This window comes from Drosophila grimshawi, unplaced genomic scaffold (assembly GCF_018153295.1).
Source record: "Drosophila grimshawi isolate 15287-2541.00 unplaced genomic scaffold, ASM1815329v1 contig_1369, whole genome shotgun sequence".
NCBI lineage: Eukaryota > Metazoa > Arthropoda > Insecta > Diptera > Drosophilidae > Drosophila > Drosophila grimshawi.
Window position 1 is genome coordinate 3923979 of NW_025062891.1, and position 10218 is coordinate 3934196.

A 10218-nucleotide genomic window follows, 5' to 3' on the forward strand; every position below is an offset into this window, starting at 1 on the left:
GTTACTTAACACTAGTATCGAGGAGTAACAAGTTACAGCGGTTGCACATCTCTAGTTTGTATCGACGATATCGGTTTGGGGCACAATCGATTGCAAAATCTAACGATAAGAGCAGATAGGCAGGCGCCAACTTCAAATCCAAAAATTGTGTGCTCAGTCCTTCAATACTTTGGGGTTTATATTTTATTGACTTTATTTGAGTTGGTTTGTACATTGTACCCACACACTTATCGCCATAACATACATTTATTTCGGGAATGCACGAAATCTATTTGTGCGTGTGGTGTTTCGAGATTAGACAATGGTTTCTCATCAGTAAATGAGGTTAGCATAATGTCAAAATATGTGCCTTTTTTATTGCTAGTTAAAGATTGCATAATAAATTAAATTACGCTACAACTAATATTAAATTGTCGCATATGTATTTTTTTTTAATAACTTTTCTCTTAATTTTTTTGTAATACATACACGTACACGCATATTTTCTACATATTTTCTACGTTTTTTAAGATTTAGAATGCACTTTGCAGCTATTAATATAACGGTAACTATGTCTTAAGAAAAGTTTACTACCGGAAAATATTTTCCGAGCCTTCGAATTTTCTTCATAGTGACAAAGCATTTAGAGCCGGTAACATGTATTGCTTTGGTAAGGCTTTTATCTTCCAAAATCAAATCGATTTTCTCGATTGAGTTCAGATTATAAATATCTTTTGGTGTTTCGTTGGATTTCTTTTTGTTGTTGTTGCTACTACTGCTGTTTTTGTTATAGTTCCTACTATAATTGGTGTCATTAAAATATTGCTTTTGCTTAAGCGTTGCTTTGGCTGCATTCAATGTGTTCATGATTTGGTCCGTATTATCGATGTCCGGTATAAAATCGGACTCTTCGTCATATTCTTCTTTAGTTTCGGCAACGGAGAATGTATTTAAATTGAATAATGAATTTCTTTGCTGGATATGTTGTTGTTGTTGCTGTTGTTGATGACTTGATTCACCTGTTGCAGCATCTCCACCGGCTGCTTCATTTATATGACGATGACGCAGCTCGTATTCCTGAGCCTCTGTGATGCGATCCAATGACTGGCTTTCGCGCATGCGCCTTCGACGTGTTGTTGTACTTTCAAATACTACTGTTTGCTGTTTTTCCGCTTGGGAATGTTTATCAACATGGTCCTTACTATGATGCTTCCTATTCTTTTGAGTGTGAGATTTGCGTGTTTCCTCCGATTTATTTGGCTATGGATGACAATTTAGATTATAATTGGAGCTTTTAAAGTAATTGTTCTTTAACGCTTTACCTCTTTATATTGTCCCTGCTCCTCTTTTTTGCCACTTACACCAGAATTGCTATTCGAAATGAAATTCGCAGCGCTGCTATTGGAGCCCGGCGGTGGATACAATTGATCCTGTGAGTCGCTGGAATCATCGTGCGAGTCTCTCCGATGCGTGCGAAATCTTATGGGTGTATCGCCAGTGAACTTGTTAATCTTCTTCTTGTTACGGGTCTTTGTGTCATCGTCAGATGCCTCAGAACTGCTGCACGATGGCGTACGTATCTTATTAAGCTTTGTACGTCGATGCGTCAGCACCGGATTCTTGCTGCTGCTGGGCAACGGCTTCAGCTTCCCAATTTCGAGCTCCTTTAGACCGCTTATTGTGTCCTCATCCACCTTGACACATTTTTCCATTTGCTTTAGCTTCTGGGCGAGCGTATCGACGGACACGACTATCTTTGTGCGTGTATTTGTTGGCACATCGGCTGCTGGCGCTAACGAACAGTGGCGCTCCTGCAATGAGCGGTTGAGGCGTCCATCGGAAATGGACTCGCGCCGCATTGAAGCCACTTGCAGCTCATTCCCAATGCCGCCGCCCTCATTCGCCGACTCCTCCTCGTCCTCCTCTCGTACTATGCTGCACTTGCGGGTACGCTTATCCTAAGAGTGTTTAATAATGCGTCATCAGAATGTCAAATATGTGCCCAAAAGCTGTCAACTTACCGGCTTTGAATTATCATTGCCAAATTGTGCTGCCGGGGTGACATTTATGCTAACAGGCACAACTACTTTGGGATTTTCCGTTGGACTCGGCTTATCTGCTGTGGGCCTGCGATCAACATCACTCAGTCTAATAGATAACACAATTTGAATAACAATATATATATTTATATAATTAATATATACGTATAAAATAAATACACGTTTTTTTACTTACTTTAGACCCGCCTCTTGCAGCTTTTGCTTGTGTGCCTCTTCTCGTCGTCGGCGCAAACGTAATTCAGCCAGAAGAAAATATGTGGCTGTTATATGATTGTACTTATTTTTATCTAGAGCCCTGTACGAAATTTGGATTTTGTTAAAAAATAGAATGGTAATTACAGTTGTCGCTCGCAAATTAAAATTTTTTTTCAAGCATTTCAAATGTCTGAATAAATAGTGCAAGTCATATATTTGCTATGCAATCAATATGCAAATGTAAACAATAATAGAATATATGGCAAACGCGTGTTAAGTATTAAGCCCTCTTAATGATGATGCTTATTAATAAATGTAAAAATTTGTGAGCGATTATATATTTCGATTTGGTTGATTACTAACTGCAGTATCTCTTCCTTGGACGCAATGTTTCCGTTTATCATCTTCTGTATAATAAAAGCGTGATCCTCTTCACTCAGCTGCTCACGGCTTACCAGCGGCAGCGAGTGCTCAACGGATTCGGGCTCGTCGATTTGCTTAAGCCAAGCGGATGATGCAATTTCCTCAACGGTTGCCCGCTTTTTTGGATCACGCACTAGCATTGTGGCAATTAAATTGCGGCATTCCTGGGTCACGTGCGACGGCACCGTGTACTTGCAATCCATAATCATGGTTAGCGTCTCCGAATCGTTGGCCTTCTCAAAAGGTGCCTGGCCACACACCAGCATATACAGTATGACGCCCAAAGACCAAATATCTAATAGATAATGTCAATAATAAAATAAAGCTTATCATGCGATACAAGCACACAAAAACACACACACGCAGATATAGACTTACCCACTGCGGGCGCATCGTATGAGTCGCCCAGCAATATTTCGGGTGCTGAATATGCGAGACTGCCACAAAATGTCTCCAGTTTTTGGCCAGGCAAGAACTTGTTGCTAAACCCAAAATCTGTCAGCTTGACGAGACCCAACTTTTCGAAAAATACAACATTCTCTGGCTTCAAGTCCCTGTCCGTTGAGCGAGTCACAAGAAATTTGTTACGTAAAAAATCACTTGGCATTTTTGGCATTTCAATGGCGAATTTATGAGTGTTCGTACCTGTGCACGACGTGCAGCTGATGACAGTACGTGATTGCGCGGAGTATTTGTCGGAAATACTTGCGGGCCAGCTCCTCGCTCAGCCCGGTCTCGTGCTTCATTATATAATCATAGAGATCGCCGCCATCGCCCAGCTCCAGCACCAGATACAACTTGGTCTGCGTGTCAATCACTTCATAAAGCCGCACTACGTTCGGATGCTGCACCAGTTTCATGCAGCTACAGCCATAGGACAAATTTATGTATACACTCGATATAATTTACAATTTTCAAGCTTACCGAACTTCCTGAAATAAATGCGCTTTGGAGACCTCGTCTAGCTTCAACTTATCAACGACTTTCACTGCCACTTTGGCACCAGTGAACACATGTCGCGCCAGCTTCACGACAGCAAAGTGACCCGAACCGAGTGTCTCCTCCAGATCGTAGAGTCCGGCAATTTTGCCATCGCACAGTCCCCCGCCAACTGGTTGCGTTTCCAAGGTCATGATCCTGTCCTTATCGCTGTCACTTGATTGTTCCGCCGCTCTCGTTGAGTGTGTGCAATTCTCCGTGTTGAACTGAAACCACTAGAAATGCATTTCGTACATACATATATAAACATACAATGTGTAAGTGGTTCGATTTAGTACAGTACTTGAAAACCGCAGAGTTCACACATCTTGAAATCTGATTATTACACACATATAGTTCCCATTCAATGTTCGTAATTGAATAGATAGTTTCATAATGTAGCGTAATATCGTCATTCTCTGTTTATTCTTTTCTTATTTCTTTTTGGTTTCCAATCAGTTCCTTTTGACTTTTCACAATTGGGTCCTGTGTCTAAGCAGGAGCACCAAAATTCACTTAAGGAACAGGGCTGTTACACAAGGGGACGCAATGGGGCAGGGCTGTTGTTACCGTTTTTCAGCAGCCGACGCACGCAAAAACTATAATATTGGCTTCATTTCACTGTTTGTAATTGTGCACTTTGCGTTGAAGTTGCCGTTTCAATGTGTCCTTTAACACACTTTGCTGTTTATCACACAAGAAAAGTACTTATTTTAAACCTTTTGTGTATACTAGAGCTGTATCGAATCGTTCGGAATAAGTTCGATCGAACGACTCACTTAACTGAACGAACCAGCTCAGTCCCCGGTGTTCGTTCATTTACTCTTTGCTTGTATATACTTTTCTGCAGCCCTGCACAAGAACCAACTTTCGCTAAACTTCTAACTGTTTTCCACCGACGTACTTCGTAGTTAATTTTATAAAATGCCACCAAATGTTTAATATATTAAATAAATAATAATAATAAATAGAAACTATTGTTAGCAAAGGCTGTTTTCATTTACCAGTATGCGACTTGGCGCCATTTAGCAACTGTTGCTAACAGCTATCAAACTGTTAAGTTTTCGGATAACAGAAACATATGTTTCTGTGTTTTTTTTTTCGGACACAAACTAAATAAAAGTTTGTAAATTAGCATTTATTAATACATTTTTGAAAGGTTGCACCACAAAGATCTTGCGAAATGGAAGAAAAAGAGAATCCGTTCGACATGGATACCTCCAGCTTCGATTCCGACAGGTATCTGGAGAGGCTGCTGAAGGACTGTTCGCTCAAGCAGATTATGGACACCGAAGCGGCCGTTGTGAAGGACACACAAACGTTGCACTCGGATATGCAAACGTTGGTGTATGAGAACTACAACAAATTCATCTCGGCGACGGATACCATACGCAAGATGAAGGACGACTTCAAGCAGATGGAAACTGATGTGAATCTGCTCATGACCAAGATGCAGTCGATCACAACATTTAGCGAACAGATCACAGGCACCCTTCAAGGCACACGCTCCCAGCTGTGTCGTCTCTCCGAGAAGCACTCGCTGCTGAAGCGGCTGCAGTTTCTGTCCACACTACCAGCGAAGCTCAAGTCGCTGATTGAGGAGCAGAACTATGCGCAGGCCGTGCAGGATTATCTGCATGCCCAGAAGGTGTTCGCTCAGTATGGCAGACAGCCCTCGTTCGACGGCATTCAGCGCGATTGTGATGCAATTATGGCCGATCTAAAGGAACGTCTGCGTCAGGACTTCCAGAGAGCCGGCAATACAGCGCAATCTCTCACAGAAATTGGTGAGCTGCTGCTACAGCTAGACGAGAAGACCTCCGATTTGGCCAGCGAGATGCTGAGATGTGCTGGCAAGCGGCTGCACGAACAAATTGTCATGCTGCAGGATCAAACGGAGCGCGATATGCTCGAGTTTGTTGACATTGGCATCGATGGCTTCCTCAACGATCTGGCCCTGGTGGTCACCTCCTATTTCGACATGTTTGTCGCCAAACACTACGAGCACGAACGGTGAGCTGCTCCCATTTTAAATCTTGGCTCTGATTGTATACCATAACAAATACTTGATTGCAGCGATGACTTCCAGGAGAATGCTCTGAACGAGCTGAACATTTTCCTCAATGAAAACATTGACAAGTATCTGACGCTGGTACAGGATCGTGTCGAGTCTGACATTGGCTACGGAGATACGCAGGTGATGCTGCGCGCCTTGGACCGCCTGCATCGCAGGCTGCAGGCGATGCGCAACATCTGTCGCGGTCTTCAGGTGCAGCGCAACACGCTGGAAATCATCATTGCCGCTGCCCATCAGCTCTGCGATGCGCACGGAAAAAGTCTCCGGGATCATTTCGCAGATAGCCTTAGTGCGGTGCGCTTGTCGCTGGTGTCCGCCAAGAGCGATGTGGCTGCCGGCGTGAATCTCAGCGATCTCATTAGCAATCTCTATGTGGCCATGGTGGAGAAAATCAAGGGTGTGCTGCAGGACTTGATGATCTTTCTGCGCACCGACTGGTCCTTCAACATCAAGGCCGAACACAAAGGCGCCCTTTGCGTGGAGGGCATACGGGAGAACCTCCTAATTGGCTTCCTGCGTCACATTTCCAAGGTGATGTGCAGTTTTGCGGATGCCTCGAGCTCCAGCCCGCCCAACCTGCTGCTGGTGCTGTCCAAAACGTGCCTCGAACTGGAGCAGCAGGGCGTCCATATACTGGTAGATGTTCAGTCAAGTTTTTTCTGATATAATAAATATATTACGTATTATTTTCATCTGGTCCGCAGATAGCGCTCGTCGATGATCTCTACGAGATTGATTCGGAGAACAGTGCAACACTCACCCACGAAACGGAGATCTGTGCGGAGATGCGAGAGACGGCGCAGTCCCTGCTCGACGCCTATGTGCGTTTGCAGGGCACAAACATCTCGCAGATGCTGCGCAAGAGCGTCGAAACGCGCGACTGGCTCAACTGCCTGGAGCCGCGTTCAGTGCGTGCCGTGATGAAACGTGTCGTCGAGGAACTGGGCAGCATTGAGACGGTTGTCGCTAGCCTCTATGAGAGCACAGGCAATGCAGGTTTTCGCACCACGGCCAGCAGCGATTCCAGCCGCAAAACATACTTTAGCAATTTCAATGCGTCGAAGCCGCAATATCGATCCAACTGGTCAAACTACACGCCCTCGCAGCTGGAGTCCAGCTATGTGTCCAACATTCATCGGCTGTTCTCGGAGCGCGTCGACATCTTTACATCGGTCGAGTTTAGCAAGGCGTCCATTGTGATGGGCATCATTAAGATTGGACTTAAGGTAGGGATATGATTCATAGTTTTAGTTTATTGCTAATCATCTTCACTAATCCCCGTACAGACGCTGCTGGAATGCGTCCGTCTGCGCACCTTCAGCAAGTTTGGACTACAACAGATCCAGGTGGATGCGCACTATCTGCAAATGAATCTGTGGCGCTTTGTTAGCGATGAAAAGTGAGTGCCAGTCCAGTCCATAAGCCACTAACACTGACTTTTAACAATTGAAATTGCAGCCTGGTTAACTTTCTGCTGGATGAGATACTCGGGTCAGCGGTACATCGCTGCCTGGAGTCGGTGCTGATGGAACCGAATGCCGTCGAGATCATCTGTGAGCGGGGTTAGTACTTGAAAATTTCGACAAAATGTGTGTGTAACATTCCTGACTTTTATCTGATCTGTGTCTATTTAATTTTGTTACTTGATGCTAGCCTAAGGATTTCACTTAATACATAAAAATACACTATTCAAACACATAATTATTAAACAGATTGTCTATTCGACCGGCTGTGGACTGAGTTCGAGCATAAACTCAATGTCCTCGCCCTTGAAATCATCATCGCTGTGCTCCGCCTCCTCCGCCGCTGCCGTCGCCGACGTCGTCGTCGTTGTGGTCACCAGTATATTGTGCGTTTCCAGTTCGCTATCCGTTTCGCCCGACATGATTGTGATTAGACTAGTTTGGGATTTGCTCGATTGCTCGATCGCATCGGCGCCCATGCGCTTCTGTATACGTGCCTTGCGCGCCTCCTCGAACTCCTTGGGATGGCACTTTTTACGATGCGAATGCTTGTTGGCATTTGAATTGAAGGTCTTCGGACAGTGCGGACACTTGTAGAGCACCTCGCCTGTATGCGTGGCCATGTGCTCCTTCAGATTGATGGCCTTCTTAAATTTCTTGTTGCACACACTGCAGCCATGCGCCCGATCCGTATTGTGCACATAGCTCTGATGGCTGAGCATGGCGCTGCGATTGGGCGACACCTTGCCGCAGATGTTGCACTTGCACTCCTCCGATGAGGCGTTGTGGCGACGCACATGCTTCTTCAAACTGGTCTTGTTCTTGTGCCACGAACCGCATATCTCGCACTGCACCTTTGGCTCCGTAATCCCGGCGTGCGTCAGCTGATGGCGTTCAAATGCAGCTGGTCCTCGGATAACTTGAGCGCAAATGTCGCACATGGTTCCATAATTGCCATGCACCATTTTCACATGCGTACACAGTCTCGAAACGTTGGGAAAACTATGGAGCAAAATCGAAGACTTATATTATGAAAGAAATTTAATAAGTGAGAAGAGTTGGTCATGGAAATAATCACAGATTTATGTCTGGTTTACAATTAATCTTGGACAACAATAACTGCAAATATAAGAGTAGTTCCCTTCAAGTCAGACATACAGACGCAACTATACATCAAGTCGATTCTTGAGGCTGATCTAGATATAAATCTATCCAAATATAAACAGTTGCATCACATTCGCTCACCGTCTGTCGCATATGTTGCAGGGCACATTGCGCTCCTTGTGTATGATGCGATGCTGATCCAATAGATACTGCTTGATATAGCGCTTGGGACAGTGCTCGCACATGAACTTCTTCTGCTCGTCCGGCTGGTGCTTGAGCAGCTCGTGATTGCGCAGGCACTGCTTGTCTGCAAAGGTTCGGTCGCACAGATCGCATCTGGATACAATGGAAAAAACCATATTAGTTTCAGCTGGATATATATTATGCTTTGATTTGGAATTTGTTGTCCGCACTTTACCATTACACTCACTTAAATTTCTCGGGATTTGAGTGGCGATCGATGTGATCGGTGAGAAAGGAGCGCTTGTAGAACTTCCTGTTACAGCAGACCGCATACCCCTTGCGATGATGCATCTGCATCATGTGCTCGCACAGCTTCCGGAAAGTCTCCTGTCCCGCATGGCAAACGCTGCAGGTGAGGCGCATATGTTGGGCGATCTTCTCATCAATCTCCAGCATGGATTTCTTGTAGTCCACATAACGTTTGTGCTTGGGCAACTCCTCCGCATCGCTGGCAACGACTTTCTCCGTTTTTGATCGGCCTCGTCGCTTGGCTGGTGTTTTCTTTTCAGCTGGAGGCGATTCATTTACCTGGTGCGCTTTGCTCTTAGCACGCGTGGAGCGCGTTTCACGACGCTCCTGAACAGCTTCAGGAGTTGGCTGTAGCACAGCAGCTGTTTGCTCTGGTTCCGGTTCAGTGGGCACTTCTTCTGCAGCAGGATCACTATTTGCTTGTGCCTGCTGGGCAAGCACATCGGTGAGGAACTGCTCATTGCTAAACGATGCAGCTGTATCGCTCTCGTTGCCGCTGACATACAAATCGTCGACGGCCGTGTCCTGATCCTGATCCTGATCCAAGTCATCATCCTCAGCATGATAAAGGAAGTCTTTAGTGTCCTCCTGCATGTCTATCGCCTCCTTCTTGCCCTCACCGACCAACAGACTCTGGCTACTTGCATGGAGCTTCTCCTGCTGGGGTTCGCCGCCTTTGAGGGAGAAACGTTCGGTGAGGAGACGATGCGCCTTTTCCACGCTCGCATAGAATTCGTTAAAGTCACTGACCCGCGTCCAGCAGCCCCCACAGACGGCCGTCGATATGGGATCATCGCTTTTCGGCTAAAATACGCTCATTGTTTACAGTTGCAAATGGAAAACATATGTATATAAAGATACATATACGAATCGTACCTGAAACCAAAAGTATTTCGCCAGCACTGTGGCTATGTTCAGTGATAGGCCGACGCCCTCAAATATTTGAATGGTGTCGCTGACGCTGTTCAAGCACAGACGGCAAATCATTTTTGTGCTCAAGTTTCCATTATAAATGCTTCAGCAATAATCACAAAATTTATTCAATTAAAAATTAGCTGCATCAAAACAATCTGCTTCTTCTTTTGCGTGAATGTGTTATCGATAAGCAATCAACTCAGTTGTGCGTTGCTATCGGTGATTGCTGTTAAGCGCAGCTCTGCTACGTCTGCCAAGTTTGCCAGAATCCCAATAGGTGGCGCTTCACACATAATGCTGCCGATGAAATCCAATTCGAAAATATTTTATGAATTCTAAATATTCGATGAAAATACCTCTTTTTGTAAAGAAACTTAAGTTTTGACACATTCTAAATAGGTGTCGCTTTGTACATAATGCTGTCGATGAAATCCAATTCGAAAATATTTTATAAGTTCTAAATATTCGATGAGAATACTTCTTTTTATAAAGGCACTTAAGTTTTGACACATTCCAAATAGGTGTCGCTTTG

At 44.8% G+C, this 10218-nt stretch overlaps 3 protein-coding genes across 3 annotated transcripts; 1 reads left to right on the forward strand and 2 right to left on the reverse strand.

The window, feature by feature from the left end:
- Positions 1-160: 160 nt before the first annotated feature.
- LOC6560047 (SNF-related serine/threonine-protein kinase) lies at positions 161-4366 on the reverse strand. Its single transcript, XM_001987273.3, has 9 exons — positions 4206-4366; positions 3582-3871; positions 3303-3521; positions 3036-3211; positions 2598-2952; positions 2215-2334; positions 2001-2127; positions 1302-1937; positions 161-1239 (listed from the first exon to the last, which is right to left on the reverse strand). Exons 2-9 carry the CDS (start codon positions 3788-3790, stop codon positions 556-558), a joined length of 2526 nt encoding a protein of 841 aa, XP_001987309.1. The 5' UTR covers positions 3791-3871; positions 4206-4366; the 3' UTR covers positions 161-555.
- A 350-nt stretch (positions 4367-4716) lies between these two features.
- LOC6560048 (vacuolar protein sorting-associated protein 51 homolog) lies at positions 4717-7413 on the forward strand. The gene is made up of 5 exons (XM_001987274.2): positions 4717-5648; positions 5712-6348; positions 6417-6938; positions 6999-7111; positions 7171-7413. The coding sequence occupies exons 1-5, from the start codon at positions 4819-4821 to the stop codon at positions 7277-7279; spliced, it is 2211 nt and encodes a 736-aa protein (XP_001987310.1). The 5' UTR covers positions 4717-4818; the 3' UTR covers positions 7280-7413.
- On the reverse strand, positions 7305-9932 carry LOC6560689 (transcription factor grauzone). The gene is made up of 4 exons (XM_032734580.1): positions 9648-9932; positions 8710-9575; positions 8421-8615; positions 7305-8177 (listed from the first exon to the last, which is right to left on the reverse strand). Exons 1-4 carry the CDS (start codon positions 9756-9758, stop codon positions 7430-7432), a joined length of 1920 nt encoding a protein of 639 aa, XP_032590471.1. The 5' UTR covers positions 9759-9932; the 3' UTR covers positions 7305-7429.
- Between the last annotated feature and the right edge of the window lie 286 nt (positions 9933-10218).

Excerpts from the sequence above, each read along its gene's own strand:
- LOC6560047 (XM_001987273.3), bottom strand. The coding sequence starts at position 3,790 with ATGACCTTGGAAACGCAACCAGTTGGCGGGGGACTGTGCGATGGCAAA. Across the intron at positions 3,522-3,581 it reads CATTTATTTCAGGAAGTTCG|CTGCATGAAACTGGTGCAGC; the intron begins GTAAGCTTGAAA and ends CTATGGCTGTAG. Across the intron at positions 2,335-2,597 it reads TCCAAGGAAGAGATACTGCA|GGCTCTAGATAAAAATAAGT; the intron begins GTTAGTAATCAA and ends AATTTCGTACAG.
- LOC6560048 (XM_001987274.2), top strand. The coding sequence starts at position 4,819 with ATGGAAGAAAAAGAGAATCCGTTCGACATGGATACCTCCAGCTTCGAT. Across the intron at positions 5,649-5,711 it reads AAACACTACGAGCACGAACG|CGATGACTTCCAGGAGAATG; the intron begins GTGAGCTGCTCC and ends ACTTGATTGCAG. Across the intron at positions 7,112-7,170 it reads CGCTTTGTTAGCGATGAAAA|CCTGGTTAACTTTCTGCTGG; the intron begins GTGAGTGCCAGT and ends TTGAAATTGCAG.
- LOC6560689 (XM_032734580.1), bottom strand. The coding sequence starts at position 9,758 with ATGATTTGCCGTCTGTGCTTGAACAGCGTCAGCGACACCATTCAAATA. Across the intron at positions 8,616-8,709 it reads TCAAATCCCGAGAAATTTAA|ATGCGATCTGTGCGACCGAA; the intron begins GTGAGTGTAATG and ends CATTGTATCCAG. Across the intron at positions 8,178-8,420 it reads TGCAACATATGCGACAGACG|TTTTCCCAACGTTTCGAGAC; the intron begins GTGAGCGAATGT and ends TTTGCTCCATAG.